Raw genomic sequence first — 20,145 nt, 5'->3', positions numbered from 1 at the left:
AGACTCAGGACTGGCAGCCCTGTGGCTCCCAAGCATGGGGCGTAGGCAGGGCGCCTGTCATCCCGTGCCCGGCCCAGCTTCGTCATGTGTTACAGCTTCCGTTTTGAAGGCTGCAGTGTGCATGCGTGTGTGTGTGTCTGTATTTACTGGTTTTTGTTTTGACAGGGCCCCTCTCCACTGCTGTCTCCAGGGGACATAAATCTCTTGGTTAAGGTAAAAGCATGAAATAAATGTGCATGCATTTTGAAAATGGTGATGGGGGATTAGAGATCTCAATAACATGTGCTTTTTTGTCCGAACAACTATGTTATAACATGAACAATGATAGCAGCATTTGTTGAGAACTCACTGTGTGCCAGCTGTGTGCTAAACTCCGCTGCCCAGTGTGCCAGCCCCTGGCCACATGTGTCAATTTAAATGTAAGTTAATTAAAATTAAATGCAATTAGCAGTTCCGGTCCTTGGTCACACTAGGCACATTCCGAGTACTTACTCGCCACCTGTGGCTAGTGGCGATCTTATTGGACAGTGAGATCCCTCATCACAGGAAATCCTCCCAGGCAGTGCTATGCGAAATGCTTCCCACGTGGCTCTTGTTTTATATCCACGATCACTCTCTGATGTTGGTACTGCTTATGCTCTTGTTTTGCTTGTTAGAAACCTGAGTCACTGTGAGGGTCAGTGACTTTATGAGACTAGAGCCCACTCCTCACTGATTCCAGAGGCTGACCTTTGACCCCACACAGGAGTGCATCCTGGAGTTCTGAGAGGACGCATGGGCAGAGTCAGACAGGCCGGGTGGGGTTTCTTCTGGGGCGAGGTCCAGAGTGCAGGTGCAGGGCGGTGGAGCCGGCTGCCGGGCCCTTAGCCAGGCTGAGTCCAGATCAGAGCGCGTGCTGCGCTCGTGGTCCGAACCGCGTGCGCCTTCTCCACGAGCGACAGAAGACGCGAGTTCAGCACAGCTCTGCTGAGATAGGGCATGGAAAGCTGGACGCCCAGGAGCCTGGCCAGGGACCTCGGCGCTTAAAGAGAAGAACTGGGGAAGGCTGTGAGCGAGACAGAGGCAGGATAAGATTTGTGTTTCAGGAAGAGCAGTCCTGCGGCTGTGCGTGTGGAGGACCCTTTGCTGCCTCTGTTCCAAGCTTTTGTCTTAGCTTCGGGTGAAGCTTGGCCTTGGATTTTGTGTGACCACCCTCTCCCTCGCTTCCTGTATTCTAAAAACCACTTGGGAGGTGTCGGAAAATACCTGGTTCTTGCATGAGAGTGAGGGAGGAGAACAAAAGGGAAAAGAAATCCTTCTCAGAAGCTTGGGCCTTTTCATCTCTTTATACGTTGAGATGCCTTGATGGAAAACTATACATTTCATTGGAAAATGAGTAGTAATAGAGCAATCTTTCCTGATTTTCATTAACAAGAGGGAATTTTGTTTTGTTTTTTACAAGGACATGGCAAGAATTCATTATCTATTGGTTCCAGCCGTGTTTATTACAGGCGTTTCTGTTCTCGATCATTTTTTCCTAACTGTGTCCCGCTGGAAGGCCCTGGGTTTGCATTGGCCCCTGTCTTCCCCACCCCACAGCCTCACCAAGGATTTCAACCTCAAGGTGTCCCGGTCCTGATGGCAATGATAATAGGGGTGGACGCTGCATGGGTTAATGCTTTACGGCTACAGCATTAAGATAGGTGTTTCGTCAAATCGGTACTTCTTACCTGCTAAAGGATGCAGCTGTGTTCCTCAGAGCACCCAGGAACTGCAGAGAGAATGTGAGCACCTACATTCAGGGAAGCACCTGAGACTCCCTGGCCCTACAGAGCTGTTCTTTGCCTGGAAACCCTGTGGACAAGAGCCTGGGCTCTGTGGGTTTGCCCAGGTCTGTGAAGTCAGCTATCCCAGCTCCCTGTTTTATAATCACCTGCTGCCGTCTTGATGATGATCTGGTCCAGGTGGGCTGGCGGCAGGACCCTCTTTTGCTACGAAGGTATCTTTTATAACAGAAAATTTGCCTCATTCTGATAGTTGGAAAACTGCCTGGTTAGAAAGTTTGTCTCCTAAGAGTTCCTGTTTAATGAACTTCCATAGTTGGATCTGTGCCCGGGGAGGTCATCCTCAGGGCCTCTCCATTAGATGATTCCCTGGGATAAATATTACTTCATCCTATCCTCAGCAACAACCCAGTGGGTGGGTACTACTACGTGCTGCATTTTACAGAGCAGGAGATTGGGCACAGGGGGATCAGTCACTTGTTCAAGGCAACAGAGCTGGATGGTGGCAGAGCGAAGACTCAAGCCCAGTGTGACCACCTCCACGTCCTGTGCTCTAGCCCCTCTGCTCTCCGACTTCATCTCTGCATGCATCCGAGCTTCCTGACAGCTACCTGACAAAGGGCAGGTTGTGAGTTTCTTGCCTGTCACCCAGAGGTTTGAAATGTAGGCTCCACAACCCTTTGGCAGGAATCTGCAGTGAGGATTCAGCAATCCAGCAAGAACTTGCATGAGATGATCTGGAGGTGAATCCTATGCCGGGCAGAGACTGCGGCACTCCTCCAGTTGTACACATTTGATTGAGCACTTTCTTGATATGCTGTCCCACACCAAATACAGTGACGCAGCCAGCCGGGTCTGCTGAAAGTGTCTCAGGAAAAACGAAGGGGATGGAAGCGAGAGGGAGTCTGTATTTACAGTTGGAACCCTGCAACGTGCTAGTTGCTTCACACGTGTTATTTCAGTTTCACATCCCTCTCCTGAGGTAGGAGAACAATCCTCATTCACAGATACGGAAATAGACTCAAAGGGGCTAAGTGACTCGCCTGAGATGACTCAGTTAAGTGGAAAAGTTGGGAGTCGGTATTGATGATCAGGGGCGTCTGATCTGCCAGGGGGACAAAGCAACAGATTCAGGGAGGAAAAGAACAACTGAAACCACAGTGACACATGTAGCAGCTGAAATTCCTATGCTGTCACTGTGTGCCGGGCATGGCATCAGGCGTTTTTCATCCATTATCTCATGTATTTCTCCCCAGACTCTGAGGTTCTCATCTCACAGATAAGGGACTGAGGCTCGGAGAGGTGAAGCCGTGATCCCAAGTGGGCAGAGGCTTTGGTGTGGTCTGGGCAAAGCCCGTCTAGCCGGAAGCAGAACCCTGGCTAGTGACAGGGAGGGAGAAATTTCCCCCTGTAATCCCTCTGGAGTTCTTGTGGCCAGACTGATAATAAAATTGACACACGACATTAACAGAAGAAAAATAAATACATTTTAATTTGTGCACGTGGAGGTCTCATAGAAATGGGACCTGAGATGTGGCCAAAACAGGCAGCTTTTATACTTTTTGGATAAAGAAGCAATACATTTGTGAGGAATTGACAGGGCAAAGAAACTTAGGCTTTGGGTCCTTAATTAGTGAAGAATCTAAACGCAGCTTGGACTTAGGGTAGTAAATTTAAAAAGGTTTGTTTATACAGGCTTCTCCGCCTTGAAATCCCTGTTTCTGGGGATGAAGTGGTTGTTCTACCTCCAGATGCAGGGAGGGTACTTTTCACATTAGAGGTTGATTTCTTGCTTTCAGGGAGACAGACAGAAGGGCCAGCATCCCTCTTGCACTGGCCATTTCTTACGTATCTTTAGTTCAAAATTATATGCTGTTGAGACACTTTGGGGCAGCCCACCCTGGGCCCCAGCACTAGTGTCAAGGCATTTCCGGTAGCCCAGGTCAGGAGGGACCAGGGGCCCCAGGTGCACAGGAGCCAAAGTGAGCATTGGTAGGACAGCAGGTGGGGGGCTGGTTTCGCCCTGTGCTCACTGGATTCCAGGACCTGATCCAGCCCCCTCACTGGCAAGTCTGGGGGCTGCTGGGGGCTGCTCTGGTCATCAGGGAACAATCCTACACAGAATGTGTGACTAAGACACACCCAGGCTGAGTTACCCATGCCGCAAATGGAAAAGAAATGGGAAAGTAGTGACATTTTGTATTGCTCAGATACAATTTCTTTATGCTGTGGATCCCGCTGCGAAGAACGGTTCCGAATCACTCGTGCACCCACCACGTCCAAAAAATCTCATCCTGTGAGCATTGTTGCCATGTTTGACGGCTGTATCTCATTTTAACGAGCTATAGCGAAGGTCTAGGAATCAATGAGATAGATGAGTTCCTCCCAAGCCTGCCACTCTTCCAAACAAAAAACAGCAACTGGAAACAGTATCCTTCCGCTTCTCTCATCTGCCATTTCTTCATGTAGCCCGACATTTGGTATTCCTCATCCTCCAAAAACATTCAACCAGCGTCTGAAATCACCACTAAAGGAAGATGACACTGGGTGCCAGAAGGTCAGTGGCCAGTTGGTTGGTGGTTGGTCGGGTCGGCTGGTTCCCTCATTTATGGAACTCACGCTCTGCGGAAGGTTATTTGCTACGAAGTGGATATGCAAAGATAGAGCAACTCTATCTCTGTTCTCGGAGAGCTAACACTTTTTTGCTTGGTGGGGAGGGCTTGGAGCTATGAACAGATCTCAATAGTGAGACAGGTGCTTCCATAGCAGGAATTCCTGGGTCTGTGGGAGCAGGAACACATCCCCAGTGTGAAGCCATCAGGAAGGCTTCCTGGAGTAGGACACTTCCGAAGAAGCTTCGAATATTGAGTAGGAGTAAGTACCTAAAAGGAAGGTGGACAGTTCAGAGTTTCTTTTTTGATGACGAAAGCCCTTCCATCCTGAATTAGAGACCGATTTGGTTTTTGGTTTTTTTATTTTTCGTTTTTTTATTTTTTTTTTCTTGCAGTACGCGGGCCTCTCACCGTTGTGGCCTCTCCCGTTGCGGAGCACAGGCTCCGGACGCGCAGGCTCAGCGGCCATGGCTCACGGGCCCAGCCGCTCCGCGGCATGTGGGATCCTCCCGGAGCGGTGCACGAACCCACATCCCCTGCATCGGCAGGCGGACTCTCAACCACTACGCCACCAGGGAAGCCCTAGAGACCGATTTGAATGCCAAGTCACCTGAATCATCACCTCATTGAATATGAACAAGTCTTCACCGATCTCTCCAGTGCAGCATCCCAGAAGCCCTAGTTAATACGTTTGTTTGCGTCAGTTGGTACATGGAACCATGAGCCCTTCAAGACGTGTGCTCGTTGTGGTCTCGAAGCAGAAAAGCACAGTGCCTAACAGTGAGGGAGCTGCTGGGTAGATACATGAGTTCATAACAGCCAAAAGCACTGGGAATGATCTGCGCTATTCTGAGAGACCTCTTTGTTTTATCTCATTTAACCCTTACAGCAGGGAGAGAACAGGGGAGGAAGAGAGTGAGGATTAGAGAGAAGGGAGTGGAAGGAGCAATCCAAGACCCTGGGGTGTGAAATGGATGGGAGTGTGGTCAAGCCTGTGAACTGTATTTGGTGTTTACTGTGCTCCAAAATGTAAGATCTGGGGAGGACACAGACAAGCTAGAGAACCTGTTCTCTGGGCTGAGAACTTTACATTCACTCCAGGGACAGCACTTAACCTGCCTCAGAGGAGTGGAGCCAAGTTCCATTCTGGGGAACAGTTATCAAATGCCTACTTTGAACAAAGACTCATGCCAGGCATGGTGAGATTTGGTGTGTGTCACAGCAAGAGAGTCCCAAGGGTCGGTGCCTGTTGCTTTCTTTTTTTTTGCTGCTTTGTTCAGAAACATTTTGGGCAAACCCACCAGAGAATGCAGTTCCCAGCTGTGTCTTGTCTCTGGTCTTAGGGACAGAGCATGCTGTCTTTAACAGCACTAAATGTTTGCGTTAAATCTATACTGTGAATGCTTTTAGATGCTCACACACATTGGTACGTCTTCGCTTTCGACATCTTCATCTTGGGCTACATTTCAGCAGTCTGGTCAGAAGTAGGGAGAAATGCAGTAATAATCCAGATATCTCAGATGTATCAGTGCTGAAATCTAATTGAAGACCAAGAGAGAAAAATGCAAAGTTTGACCCAAGCTGTGTGGGTAGTGACTCAATCCACCTGCTTCCTTTTCATCATTTGCTGGCTTCTTCCTGTCTGGAAAGGTAGGAGCCATGGGCCACCTTTTGTTTTATAAGTAACTGTCCTGTTTTTGCTCTTTTTCTCAGGATGTGTGCAATGACTGTCCCCCAGGTCCCCCAGGTCTCCCTGGTCTGCCAGGTTTTAAAGGTGACAAAGGTCTCCCGGGAAAGCCAGGGAGAGAAGGCACAGAAGGGAAAAAGGTAAGGAGAAAAGGGGAAACTTAGTTTTTGTCACTGTAGTGGAATACATCACCTGGGAGACCTCAGCACCGGGTCTCGGGGACACAAGGGGGGATTCTACGCAAGGGCACAGAAGCGGGAGGTAGGGCCATGGGGGCCCTTGGGGACTGGCTCTCATACCAGCTGCCACATTGGTGGTGGGTGACGGCCATGAATGCACAGCCGCCCACCTACACCCTTGCTCAGACATGCGGTAGGGTGGGGCAGGGGACAGGGAAGCCGGTGGGAAGTCAGTGAGTGCATGTGTAAGAGGACGGCTTGCGGATGACTCTGGGCATGGGCTCCAGACACTCATTCTTGCTGTTTTGTTTTGTTTTGTTTTTTCCCCGTTATTCCTGCTGCAGGGAGATGCTGGGCCCAGAGGCCTCCCAGGGCCCCCAGGAATAGATGGACCACAGGTCAGTGAGCTTTCATAAAAATCACGTGAGTTTATTCTCATCTCACTGGTGAACCAACGTTTGAGGAAGAGTGACGTCCAGTGGAAAGGAACAATGATTTTACAATCAGAAAATCCACGTTCAGGTTCTCTCCTTAGCACTGACTGTCTCAGTGACCATAGGAAGGGGCCCTTGAACTTGGTGAGTCTTAGATTGCTCATAGACAAAAACTTGAGTGGCTGAAAGTATAGATGAGCTACCAGATAGGAATGTGTAGTGCTGGTTAAGACATGAGCTTTGGGGTCAGACATCTCTGAACTCGAGTCACACCCCGGAGTTGAGTCTTTGGAGCTGTGTGACCTTAGGCAAAATTCTTGATCTCTCTGGGCCTCAATTTCTCCACCCACTAACGATGTGAATATAAACAACTTCAGAGAGAGGGAAGAGTTGCACAATATCATACATAAAAAGAACTTGGCACTCAATGAAAATCTTAGGAAGGAGCTATACAAACACAAGTGAGTATCATTAACTCTCACATGAATGACAAGACACCCATCTAAAACGGGCAGGATAGCTTGTAGTTTCACAAAGCCAGGGAGACTGGCCTGGGAGGAAGGAGCTGGGATCGCAGCCGTAGAACAGGCTGCAAAGCTCTGGCTGCCAGAACAGGTGTCTGGGCTGTGGCTGGTTGGGCTCTGGGTGGTGACAGTACTTACCTCTAAGGGGAAGAGAGTGTGTGAGTGTGGCGTACAGGCAGGGAACAGGTGAGCTCTGACCTTCCCAGCCTTATTCCACTTCCCCTGACATCGATGCTGCCCTGGGGGCTCTCTCTGACCCCCTGTCACCTCTGTGCTGCTGGAAACTCTATGCACTGCTCTGCCCCAACATTCAGGGACACGTGTCACTGTGTCTCTTCTTGTGGCCTGGCTGGGACACGGTGTGGCTCATCTGATGGGAGATGCAGCAGGAAATTGTCAGTAGGAGAGAGACCACAGGAGCAAGCCCTTTGGGCTTGGAATCCAGTCTCAGCAGTCTCCTTGGGCTAGCTTCTTACCTTTCTGCCCTTCCCTTTCCTCCTGGTACCCTAGGGAGTGTGAGAGCAGAGACCTTACAGGCTCTGGCCCTGGCGGCCGCTCATGAGATGCCCCCACCAGTGCCTGTCACACTGTAGCCCTCTGTCAATCTTAGCCCTCATGCTCTGTCAGCCCCTGGGCCAGGATTGGGGTGAGGACCTGGGTGGAAAACGTAAGGGGAAGCCAAAATCCTCCATAACCAAGATAAATGAGACTCTAATGCGGTATTATGAAATGTTTAAAATGAGTGCAGTAGATACATAAGGAACAAAATATCAAAATTTTAAATAAAGACAAGACCCAGGGCTTCCCTGGTGGCACAGTGGTTAAGAATCCGCCTGCCAGTGCGGGGGACACGGGTTCAAGCCTTGGGTCGGGAAGATCCCACATGCCGCAGAGCAACTAAGCCCATGCGCCACAACTACTGAAGCCCATGTGCCACAACTACTGAAGCCTGGGTGTCTAGACCCCGTGCTCCACAACAAGAGAAGCCACCGCAATGAGAAGCCCACACACCGCAACAAAGAGTAGCCCCTGCTCGCCACAACTAGAGAAAGCCTGCGCGCAGCAACGAAGACCCAACACAGCCCAAAATAAATACATTAATTAAATAAATTTATATAAAAAAAAGAGATGAGACCCAACCTACACATGAATCCCTCACCTTCCTTGCCTCCCCCTAATCCTTGCCCCTTGGGAGCCCTGTATTTATTTTCATGTTCATATTTTGTTCATCTTGGATTATTTTGCATTAATTTTGACTTATAAAAATATGGCCGTAAAATATTCTTTATCTTGGATCCTGAGGTTTCCCGGGGCCCCTTACATTTCGCCCCCCAGGTGAGTGCTCACTCTCTTCACCCTAGGCACAGCCCTGGAAAATGGGGTTGGAGGTATTATTATTACTATTAAAAGGCAAGGGGCTTCCCTGGTGGCGCAGTGGTTGAGAGTCTGCCTGCCGATGCGGGGGACACGGGTTCGAGCCCCGGTCGGGGAGGATCCCACATGCTGCGGAGCAGCTGGGCCCGTGAGCCATGGCCGCTGAGCCTGCGCGTCCGGAGCCTGTGCTCCACAACGGGAGAGGCCACGGCAGTGAGAGGCCTGCGTACCGCAAAAAAAAAAAAAAAAAGGCAAGGAAGCAAACAGAAATATGGCGGTGTGACAACACAGCCAGGGGCCTGTGGGGTATCAGGATGGAGAACAGCCAGATCTCCCAGGCCCTGGCTGGCAGGTTAGACATCTAGATGTTATCCAGAGACATTGAAGTTTTACAGGGTTTGGCAAACCTAAGACTCCTGCTTCAGGAACTATAGATGTCAGGTCTCGGTGTAGATGGAACAAGAGATTCTGCCCGGGGACAGTGTTAGGTTAAGAGACACCAGCACAGCCTAGCATCCTCTGTGCTATTTGCTGAGGATTACCCTTCTTTTCTGGGGTCATAAACAGTGGCTAACCTTGTCGCCTGGAGGATTCTGCAGGGGTAATTTCAGCTGGTCCTCACTATGCAGCCCTTGTTGTCATCTTGCCAGCTGCTGGGTGCTACCTCTGCCACGGAATGACCTTTATTCAGAGAAACAAAAGCCAATCAATTAAACAGATAAGGAGTTCCCTCCACTGAGTAGGAATTGTTTTCTCTATCAGCCCAACTGCTCCTGAAGTGTTGGCGTCTTAGGACAAGTGCTCTGCCTTTGTTCTTTTATAATTCTCTTCAAGGGAGGGTTTGTTCCTTTACAGAGACAGAGAAAGCCAAAGAAAGCTTCCACCCAGAAAAAGGACAGAAATTAGTGCTGCATCTGAAAGACGGGGTTTTTTTCACCACCACCCCCCCCCCCCCGCTTGGAAGTCCATGGTGACTGTGAGAAGTTCTCAGGGTCCACGCTACAGAATGAGCTCCCAGGGACTGCAGGACACAGTGTGCCTGGTGCGTTAAGGGCCAAGGGCCAGTTTACCCGTGTTAACAGTGTTGTCTCCTGCGATGGTGAGCCTCGTCCTAGGAAGCAGAGATGTTGTTCCACTTTACAGAGCAGGAAACTAAGGTTGAGCAAGATTAAATGCCGGTATTACAAAACTAGTAGGTGGTATAGCCAAGGTGAATCCCTGCTGTCCAACTCCAGGAGCCGCACTGGTTAGTATGCTGTTATACCCCCAGTAATGCTACCACCACCGGCAGCACCAAGGACAGCTCCCCACGGGGGAGCTTAGCTTCTACCTACACTGTCTCCGGTACAGACCCTGTTGTAGCTTCCCCCCCCCTACCGCCACCTATTGCTGGGAAGATGAGTTGCAGAGGATTTAAATATCATCTGAGGACTCACAGGCTTGCCCTGGTTCTTGGCTTCAAATTCAAGCCTGTCTCTGTGCTTTTCATCCCACGCCACTCTCCAGAAAGCAGAACAGAGGATTGTTTCATTTCCTTTCTGTTGAGCCTCAGTTATCAAACAGGATCTCTGCCAGACCTGAGGACACCAGGATGAATTTGTAAATTGAAAATGCTGCCCACAGTGGAGCATTTCTGGTCATCGTTAGTGTCCTTTCTATAACCAAAGGCCCTGGGTGTTCACTGGTCACGTGCGTCATCAGGAAGGTTTGATTTGCTTCGTTGCGTGCGATGGTGATCCAGCGTCTGGGAAATCAGCCTCCCCAGGATTTTTCTCACTGATGTGCAGCTGCTCTCTTTGGCTGCTGGGTCTGGGGAGGTTAATGACGCCGTCAAATCCAGAGCTTCACTGTAGAGCTTTCGAACTGCCTAAGACACTGACTCTAAGAGGTAGGGTCTGGAGGTACAGTGGCTGTTGTTATGATTACAGGCCATGTAGAGGAAGAAGGAGCAAGATGGTGGTCAGAGCGTGATTTTCTGGAGATGCAGTTTTCTGCAGAGTCAGATGCAATAGCGCCTTCCAGTTTGGAAGTGCCTCTTATTCTATCCTTCATGAAAAACATGGTTTTCTTCTCGTCCACATGTCCACCAATCGTGTAATGGGAGCTGCAGGGACTGGAGATGCTAAATGAGCAGTAGCCGCCCATCCCCATCCCCCCACTGCCTTGGAGGTTCTGGACGATTCTGGGAGCAGAGATGATACCTCCTCTGCTGTTACTAGAACTGCCAGAAAAGGCCCTGGAATCCCGTTCTTCCCAGAAGGCAACCCAGAGCCGTTTAGTCCCTGCTGTCTTCAGGAGAGGCCTCTTTTCACCCACAGCTGCCTCAATCCTGAAAGATTCTCACCACGCATGCCCTTAAACAGCTCCCTTCCAAGTCAGGAGGAAGAGGTAGGTCAGAAATGGGCCATGCTTTCTAAGGCCTGATGTGTTGGAGAAGAAAGATCTACAAGGTCATGACTCTTAGAAAAATCAAACTGGGGCCGAGGCCACCGAGAGCGGTGAGAGGTCAGTGGTTCTCCAACCCGGTTCTGCCTCTTAGTAGCTGAGTGAATTGCGCTTACTAATTATAAGACTTGGGCAACTTTGACTTTTCTGAACCTGGGGTCCCTCATCTGTAAAAGAAGAACTACGTGGCTCATCTCACAGAGAGGATGTGACAATTAAAACAAGGAAACATTTACAAAGCATCAGCCATGGTGCCCAGCATGTAGCAAATGTGAGATGCGTGTCACTGTGGGAGGTCCTCATAATTGTTCCTCCATTTGAGTTAATAACAACTATAACAGATTTCCAGGAGAAGAGTTAAATGATTTTAAGGAAAATAATGCCATGGGGCAGAGGTCACCTGTGAAGGCCACCTGGAGTGGGAGGTGGGATTTTAGTTGCATCGGAAAGTTAGGCAGTGCTTTGCCAGGCATTCTTGGGGAAGAGTTTTCTAGGCAGAGAAAACAGCAGGCAAAATTTCAGGGACAGGGCTTATTCTGAGAATAGCAGAGACTTCCTAATTTGAGAAAGTTTAGGCCCTGCTCTCAACAGTTTGTAAACTCCTGGAGAGAATTACCTGTTTGATGGATTCACAAAAGCCAGCATCGTTAGAGCAGCCTCTGCCAGGAGAATAACCTCTAAATAATTGTTACCTTACGCACTTAGCAAATGATGGTGTTGAGGAAATATAATTCAAAACTAAACAGAATCTTCTCCCAAACCAGAAAACCTGTCCACAAGGAAAAGAAGGGAAATAACCTTATTTGTGTACAAGCATTAAGCCAGAGTATTATAAGGCATCACAGGCAATTTTGCTACGAGATTGTAAAGACAAAGAAATCTCACCCTTTTCTATGGCTAAGCAGCTATGACCCATGATGTGTGTGTCCTCAGGATGAACAATAACTAGTTCTCATGTAAGAGGACCGTGTAGCACCGTCTGTCATGTTCGTCCTAATTCACCTGGTAATCGGAGTGCGCCTCTGCTTTAGTGAATTAATTTTGTACAAAAGAAAATCAAACTTCTCTTTGCAGCTTGGAACAAGGGACCGCGACGTTAGACTCCTACTTTCCTTTAGAACCTGGGAGATGGGGCTTCATTTTCCTTGTTGATTACATTTCAAAGAGATGTTCCCAGGTCCTTGAGAAAGACTTTCCTGGGTCCTAGAGCTGGCAAAAGGCTTATTCAGCTTTGAAAAGGACTTACATACATTTCAAAGAAACAGAGAAAGAACTCACAGTGTCAAGTTTTCTGAAGTAAATGCTCTAATAAAAGGGGTTGTGGTGGGAGTTTCTTCCCTTCTTTTCAACAGGAAAAATGAAGCCCTTCCTTTGGACCCTCAATAAACATGTACTGAAGGGAGCTGAGCTAGCAAATTAGTAAACTCATAATGTCCCTGGAATGTAAACTCCAGGTGGGCAGGTGGCTTTTTGGTTTTGTTGTTTCTAATCTGTTTTTTTGATTGCTGTATTCTTGGTGCATAAAAAGATTCCCAGAACATGGTCAGCAAGGTCAGTTGGGCTTCTAGACTATGAATCTAGTGCTCTTGACATTAGAAAACCAGTGGGACGAGGCATCATGACCTAGGAAAATGACCAGGAAAGTAAGTTGGTCAGGAGGAGGCAGTTTGGATACAGACAGATCTGGATTAGATGCCAAATCTTGTTTCTTATTACCTGTGTGACCTCAGGCGAATCACTTCACCTCTCTGGTCTTCAGATTTCTTATCTCTACGCTCTGGTAATAACCCCTACCTCACTGAGTAGTTTTCCTGGCTAAATTAGACAATGTAGACATATGAAATACTGTTTTGCATCAGCTCAGGATATACACAAAGAAATGCGTGAAGTGGGATCTCATGTGGACGCCCTGGAAGAGCACCCGGCAGAGTAGGGGCTCTGGAAATGTCAGTCCTCTTTTCTGGAAGAAAGTGAGTCAGGCTTGGGGGTGGCTGTGTTTGCTTTGATCCCCAGCTGCGGCAGAGAAGGAGACAAGGACAACTGTGGAGATCCTTGAGCTGTTGCCATTTACTTGCTGTGAGATGAGGGTTGAAACCATTCTAAGCCCAGACTGAGGACTGGAAATTGAAAGGAAGCCATTTACTTTTAAGGCAGTCGTCCTAAATGTCGGAGAAGCAGTGTGCTCTTCTGTCACTTCTTTTCACTGAGATTATAAAGTGGCCTGCAGACAGTACTGGCTTTATAGATTTTAAAAACCGTAGACATAATTACATGCAGAGGTGTTGGAACAAATGCTCTTCCCCTCTGAACCTATTTTTTTTTCCTCTACACAAAAGCATTTGGCACTTTAAGGCATTAGATCACCTAACCCTCCCAATATACCCAAGGGAGGCAGCCAGGGTGTTATTAGGTAGCTGTTGTCATCAATGAACTGCTGATGTGGTACAACAGTCTGGATAGGAAGACGACTGGGCGTGATGTTTCAGTGAGAGAGCTGTAGGGTTCTGGACCTGCCCCCTCGCATCCTTCATTAACTGAATGAATAAACAGAGCAAAGAAGGGACATGATCTTCTGAAAGATGCAAAGATAAGGGAGGACAGGCCTGGAAACACAGCCAGGATTGACTGATTGCCAACGACTTCTTTTACTGCATAATACATTCTTTTAAAGGAACTGAATTGTTTTTGTTTGATAACATTTTACTGGAATATACTTGTTAACATACTAAACACAGGGCCAAAGAGGTGACAGTTAAGAGAGATTGGAACCTTTGAATGTTACTTTCAGGATTAGTTTGTAAAACTGTATTTTTGGTAGGTCGCATGCTATGTCTTGATGACCATGATAATGAAGGTGATGGTGCTGTGAAGGAGAGGGGGAGGAGAATGACAGCGGTACCAGCAGTGAATGTTGTAGTGGTGGCAGTGATGATGATGATGATTGGTATGAGGGGAGGATAGTGGCTGTGGTGGTGACGATGCCATAATGACAGCAACAGTGGTGGTGACAGTGACGGTGATGGTGATGATGACCATAGTGCTAATTATGATGAGGATGGTGATAGCTGATGTTTATTGAGAGCTCACGCTGAGCCCGTCACTAGTCTACTTTGTAGATTTCAGTTCATTTAATCCTCACAACAACCCCATGAGTCTACTGTTATCATTCTCATTTTAGGAGTAGGAAACAGAGAGTTGAAATAACTTGCCCAATGACACACAATTAGTAAATGACAAAGCCAGGATTTTGTACAAATACAAAATAGTAAAAAATAATAATTATATTTATTACACTTACTATATCCTGAGCTCTATGCTAAGTGTTTTCTGTGTATTAATTTGATATTATTCTCCCCACACTTCATGAGGGGGGCAATCATTACTCTACTTTGTAGATTAAAAAAGCTACAGGGCTTCCCTGGTGGCGCGGTGCTTGAGAGTCCGCCTGCCGATGCAGGGGACGCGGGTTCGTGCCCCGGTCCGGGAAGATCCCACATGCCGCGGAGCGGCTGGGCCCGTGAGCCATGGCCGCTGAGCCTGCGCGTCCGGAGCCTGTGCTCAAGGTCCCACAGCTAGTTTGGACCTACAGCACAAACTTGATAAGAAATTGATGAAGAATGAGAGAATGAATGCATTGCAAAATTTTTCTTTTGCAACGTAGTGCTAGCAAAATTTTCAGTAATTTTCTTTTTTTTTTTTTTTCCTAAGGGAAATAAAGGAGAACGTGGTGCAGATGGTGAGACTGGACAGAAAGGTGATCAGGTAAAAACTTACTTTACAGTGAAACATTCACCCTGAAGAAACATCACTTATTTTTCCTAGGTAACTTTCATTCCACCGTTTCTGCAGTCATTTCTCGTCTCTTCTTTGCCTTTGGTAGGATTTTTTTTTAAATCATGTTTTCATGGTTCCCACCTTGGTTCATTGTCACACTCCCCTTCCCCAGTTATCCGAGGAGCCTACCTTTTCTTTTCTTTAAAAACACGTATTTTAAAATTTTGGACTCGGTTACTTTTAGTGTTTCTTGCTCACTGAACTGGTAGTCATTCATTACAAAATGCAAAACGCCCCCTTCTTTCTTCCTGCCCACCCACCACTTCTATTGTGTGACTCTCACTGTGTGAGCTAAAATGCTTCATAGACAACCCATCTCTGCCCAGGGCCCATCCAGCCCTGCTTGGCCACTGCTCCAAATGCATTGTAAAATTGTTCCCATGTGCATCTGAACACTGTCTCCCACTCGTCTCCAGTCCAGGGCTACCAGCTCGTCCTTCACTCTCAAGTCCTCAGCCTCTACCAGCCTTTAAGCCATTTAAACTGGCTGTTCTGCTTGTGCCTTGCTGCGGTCACCCTTTTCCCTCTTTTCCTGTTTTCTCTCCCTCCTGCCCTTCCCCTTTCCTTCGAAGTCTATCCGTCTCTCGGTCGGTACTCATCGTGAACCAGCTCCGTGCCAGGCCCCGCACCAGGCTCTGAGATTCAGGATGAGTGATGGGCAAATCCCTAACCTCACAGGGCTTTTCTTGCAGTGACAGGGTGAGGCACGTGAGCAGAGAATCCAGAGGCAGTGAGATAAGGGCTATACTAAAGGTCTGAACGACATACTCAGCGGAAATTCCACTTGTATCTTGAAAGACGAAATTGGGGGGGATTATTCTTATGAGTTGTGAACGGCAGTGATCTCCGCACCGAATGTTACAGTTTGTGTTTTCCTGTGGAAGGAGGTGAAGGAGGAGGGTAGGGAGATCTTTTCTTTCGTGGTGGTTTGTTTGGTTTGATAACACTGCTCTACTAAATAAATGATGCAATACACTTGGCACCATAACCGGTTTAGCTCATTCTATAATACACACGGACTCCTCTCCACATGGGGACATGAATCTCTTTCTTAAAATAACTGTAATACTGTCAAAGATGCCATAATTCAGTTAATCTAGCTATTTCCATTGTGGGTATAAATTGTGTGTATATGTATTTATTTGTTTTTAAATTCTTATTATGGGATACTTCAAACATACATCAAAATAAGAACGTATAATAAAAATTACCCCATTGTATTTATCACCTGGTCAGAATATCTTCCAGCTATTTGGCCACTCTTGTTTCCATCTATATCCTTCTTCCTTCACATTATTTTGAAGCAAATCCAGTTACAGGATAGATTTGTTTTTGTAAATATTGTTAGATACTCCCTCAACCACCTATTTATATATATATATAAATATGTTCATATATGTATATATATATATATCTCCAGAATTTTTATCTGAGTTAGAAGATGGATTCTAGCTTTTCTGAAATTGGGTAGTTGCACGGAGTGCAACTTTTTGGGAATCATTTAAAATAATTGCCTTGTGTTTTCCTAGGGTCATCCAGGAGTTCCAGGTTTCATGGGGCCCCCAGGGAACCCTGGGCCACCGGTAAGTAATTATCTTGAATCTCCTCCTCTTCTGGCCTTGTCATTTGTGCATACTTCCGTACTCCCTGGAGGTGGTATCACATGGACAGACCTCTTATTTTAAAGAGTGGGCTGACACCTGAAAGGTGTCTGGGGTGAAGTGAAAGTGCAGGTCGCGGCGGCGTCTGGGGTGAGCCCAGAGGGGCTTGGCTACGTTGAGGGACAGCGTAGTCAGAATGCCCTCGGGACGGGGGCATTGGCAGGGATGCACAGGCTCCACTTACTGTTTTTCATCCAGCTCGGGTTGGGGGAAGCCTGGGATAATTGCAAGGTTAGGCTCTTAAGTAAGAAATGTATTATAGAAGCAACTTTCCCTCTTCCGTAGGAAACTGTCCCACGGTGAGAGGCTCAGGGAATCACAGAGTGTCTGTGCAAACCCAGACTTTCTTGGATTTACTGTAATTGATAACAATAATAATAACTGCAAGTTATTACTGTGTATTATTACTATTTTCAACAGTTCATTCGTTGTCATTCTAAGGCACTTGTTATCATTCTAACTATAGCAACAGCCTTTAATATCATCCCACTTATTCCCATTGACCCTCCTCCCCCTCCAAACAAATGTTCTCCTTGCTCTTCCAGTAGCTGTGGTGCTACCATTGACTGATGCCCTTCTTGGCAAATCTACCTCCCTTTGGTCTAGGTTGCTTGTCTGTCTCCACCTGATTCGTGAGTTTATCCAGCATCATGCAGGTGTTTATTGAGCCTCCACTTCGTGCCGTGGCTTGGACTGTTAATTGCCTTCGGGAGTGGATGCTGAGTCAGCTGCCCATTCAGGTTTAGGGGCCAGTCATGCAGAAGAAACTCAGGAGCAGGCAGCTAACCCTCCTGGTCAATCATGCATTGTGTTTTAAGTGTTCATGATGTTATATATAGATACCAAGAAGACAAAGCTCTTTACTTTCACAGGTTATTTTCTGGTGCTCGGTTAGCATTCTTCTTCCAGTAAAACCCTCACCCTGTTCCCAACCTGCCAGCTTAGCTAGATTCCAGAGTCTAGGATGCCAAACGCTTCTGGCAAAATGACGTAAAATAACCCAAATTTGGAGTAGAAACGCAATTATTCCGTTAGATGTGTAATTTTCCCCTGCAGCAGCCCAGATGCAGGGGAGCATGAACCTTAGGCTGTTCATCTAAATATTATCGACATCTTTTTATTTCGTGAACATTTACGGGGTCCTCACCTGGTCACGGAAAATAAGACACACCTCCTACAACTGTGTCAGGTTTCCTTGAGGTCCAGGACCATGGTGTGGCCATTTCTGTATCCCTAAAACGTTGCCAGCACCTGGTATGACATAGGCATCCAGGACTAAATCAAGACTGCTGGAAAGGTGTCGATGGAGTACGGTGAGACCTTGCTCATTTGCTATCCCACGCTTAGTTATTACCTGCAGTGCTTCCGGTCTCGAGTTGGCCAACAGACACACACAGAAGAAGACCACTGGCATCAGACTTCTGCCAACAGAGAGCCCTTTATGGAGATCTCTGAGTGTGTACCTGGTGCTGGCTGGCTAACTCTTTATATGTATCACCCTACTCAGTTCTCTCAACAACTCAAGTTAAGTCAGTGCTGTCTTTTTCTTTTTTTTCCTCTTGCTCCATTTTACAAAGGAACTGAGATGCAGAGAGGTAAAGTAACTTCCCATACAGCTAGTCAGTGGGGACCCAGGACATGGGCCCAGGAACTCTGGCTCTGAGGGGGTGCACTCCTAACTGGTGCCCTCAATTCTCAGTGTGCTGAGCACATTGCAAACATTGCCGCATTTACTGCTCACCTCCCTGTGGCATGGGCAGTATCACCTTCTGCCTTCTGTGGATAAGGAAACGGAAGCATCAGAGCCAGTAAGAAGCAAGGCATCGGTGAGTCTAAAGAACCTCTACATTTATCACCGAGCCAGCCCAGCTCCTAATTCATTCATTTATTCAAGAACTATTGAGTGTCTCCTATCTCCAAGGCGCTGTTTTAGTTCCCAGTAAACAAGGTGATAAACACTAAGGTGTCAGATGGACGCAAAGGCTGGAGAAAACTAAAAGCAGAAACGGGGCGTTAAGGAGCAGGGACTTGCAGTTGGGGTCTGGCAGGCAGAGAATGTCTCACTGAGAAGCTGATACCTGAGCCAAGGTGTGGACGAGGGCAGGTTATGAGCTCTGACACATGGGGGTTTAGACTGCAGGCGGAAGGGGCAGCACGTGCAGTAACCCTAGGGCAGAAGCCTGTCTGGGGCTCACTCTGCACCACTTACCTGTGTACAGCTCCCCTTCCCTTTATCCATCTGTGCGTCTCTTCATCCTTGGACTGTCGATACAGGCAGTTGCCTTCCTTAGCTCTCTGGAAGGTAAATCCAATTGTTTGTTTCTTGTCTGCTGTCCTGAAATGTTCCCTGACGTTAGCTGAAAATGTCCACTCTGGAGTGAGACCATTTACTCTCCTCTTGTGGATAATTAGCTGGTGAATGCTTTGGCCTCTCCTGAAATGCAGCTGCTGTCCTCCCGACGTCTTTGTATCCCCAGAGGCTATCCCAGCCTGATGGGGAAGGCAGAAGTACCTCTGAAACACTTACAGTTCAGACAGCTGGGAAGGGGCACAGGATCTAAGGTCTGTGCATTGCCTCATGCGCAAAGAGGAGGTGCTGATGACCTCTGTTCAGATACACAGCAAACTGGCTTTCTGCTTTACCACCCTTAGGGAACAGATGGAATTGCCGGAGCTGCGGGACGGCCAGGAATCCAGGGATCCCCAGTAAGTTCCTCATTGGAGAGGATGTGCCTTCAGTTTGTGTTTGGACCTTCCCAGAACCCCAAGTGTTTGCCAGCCCTGCCCTGATCCTCCCTAACTCCTGTGGCTCACGTTCCAAAGGTCTGTTCACTACTGGTCGACCACAGGAGGAATTGCTTTATGTTAGAACCCTGGTTACCTCGCCTCTAAATTAAAGGTTTGGATGAAATGACCTGGCAATCTGTGATTTCAGAATTCAGCTTACAACCAATTCAAAGTGGTTCAAGGTTTAGCCCCATCTCCCTGTTCCTTTTCGGTGTGGTTTCTATTTGGAAGAGGCACAGGGGAGGAGAAAGCCCTGGAGCTACCCCATCCCGAGCCTGTGGTATGAGCCAGGTGGTGTGTCAGGCAGGAGGTAGCTACTGTTATCCAGTTGTTCAAACAGCAGAGTGAGGGCTTCCCTGGTGGCGCAGTGGTTGAGAGTCTGCCTGCTGATGCAGGGGACATGGGTTCGTGCCCCGGTCCGGGAAGGTCCCACATGCCGCGGAGCGGCTGGGCCCGTGAGCCGTGGCCGCTGAGCCTGCGCGTCCGGAGCCTGTGCTCCGCAACGGGAGGGGCCACAACAGTGAGAGGCCCGCGTACCGCAAAAAAAAAAAAAAAAAAAAAGGCAGAGTGAAATTAAGAAAGCGGAAGTCACAGGTCAAGGTCCTAAAACTACACAGGTGGAGGTAGTTGGAATCCAAGACTTTTGTCTCAAACGCCAGCATTACATTCATTCATTGCTTGAAGTTGCCGGGACCATTCTTGGTGTCAACACCATAAGGCAAAGGTGAACCTCAGTTTAGCAGGCACTGGGCTCGTGGTCACTACATGCATATTCACTTAAAGGAATTTACGGTCCCTTGATATCCCTTATCTCATCTGACTGCCCTATCAGTAGGAATCATTGT

The 20,145-nt window shown here is 47.9% G+C and overlaps 1 protein-coding gene across 1 annotated transcript in view; it reads left to right on the top strand.

The window, feature by feature from the left end:
* Window positions 1-20,145, top strand: part of COL22A1 (collagen type XXII alpha 1 chain) — a 260,806-nt gene that overhangs the window by 204,121 nt on the left and 36,540 nt on the right. Inside the window, exons 44-49 of the mRNA XM_027132542.1 lie at window positions 166-213; window positions 6,089-6,202; window positions 6,586-6,639; window positions 14,727-14,780; window positions 16,382-16,435; window positions 19,166-19,219. Of these exons, the coding sequence (XP_026988343.1) occupies window positions 166-213; window positions 6,089-6,202; window positions 6,586-6,639; window positions 14,727-14,780; window positions 16,382-16,435; window positions 19,166-19,219 (378 nt within the window). The remainder of the gene's footprint in view (window positions 1-165; window positions 214-6,088; window positions 6,203-6,585; window positions 6,640-14,726; window positions 14,781-16,381; window positions 16,436-19,165; window positions 19,220-20,145) is intronic.

Source organism: Aethalodelphis obliquidens, unplaced genomic scaffold (assembly GCF_003676395.1).
Source record: "Aethalodelphis obliquidens isolate GAN/ISIS:26980383/991018 unplaced genomic scaffold, ASM367639v1 scaffold41, whole genome shotgun sequence".
NCBI classification, from domain to species: Eukaryota; Metazoa; Chordata; class Mammalia; order Artiodactyla; family Delphinidae; genus Aethalodelphis; species Aethalodelphis obliquidens.
Note: the sequence above shows the minus strand (reverse complement) of the source record. Positions and strands in the feature narration are given on the sequence as shown.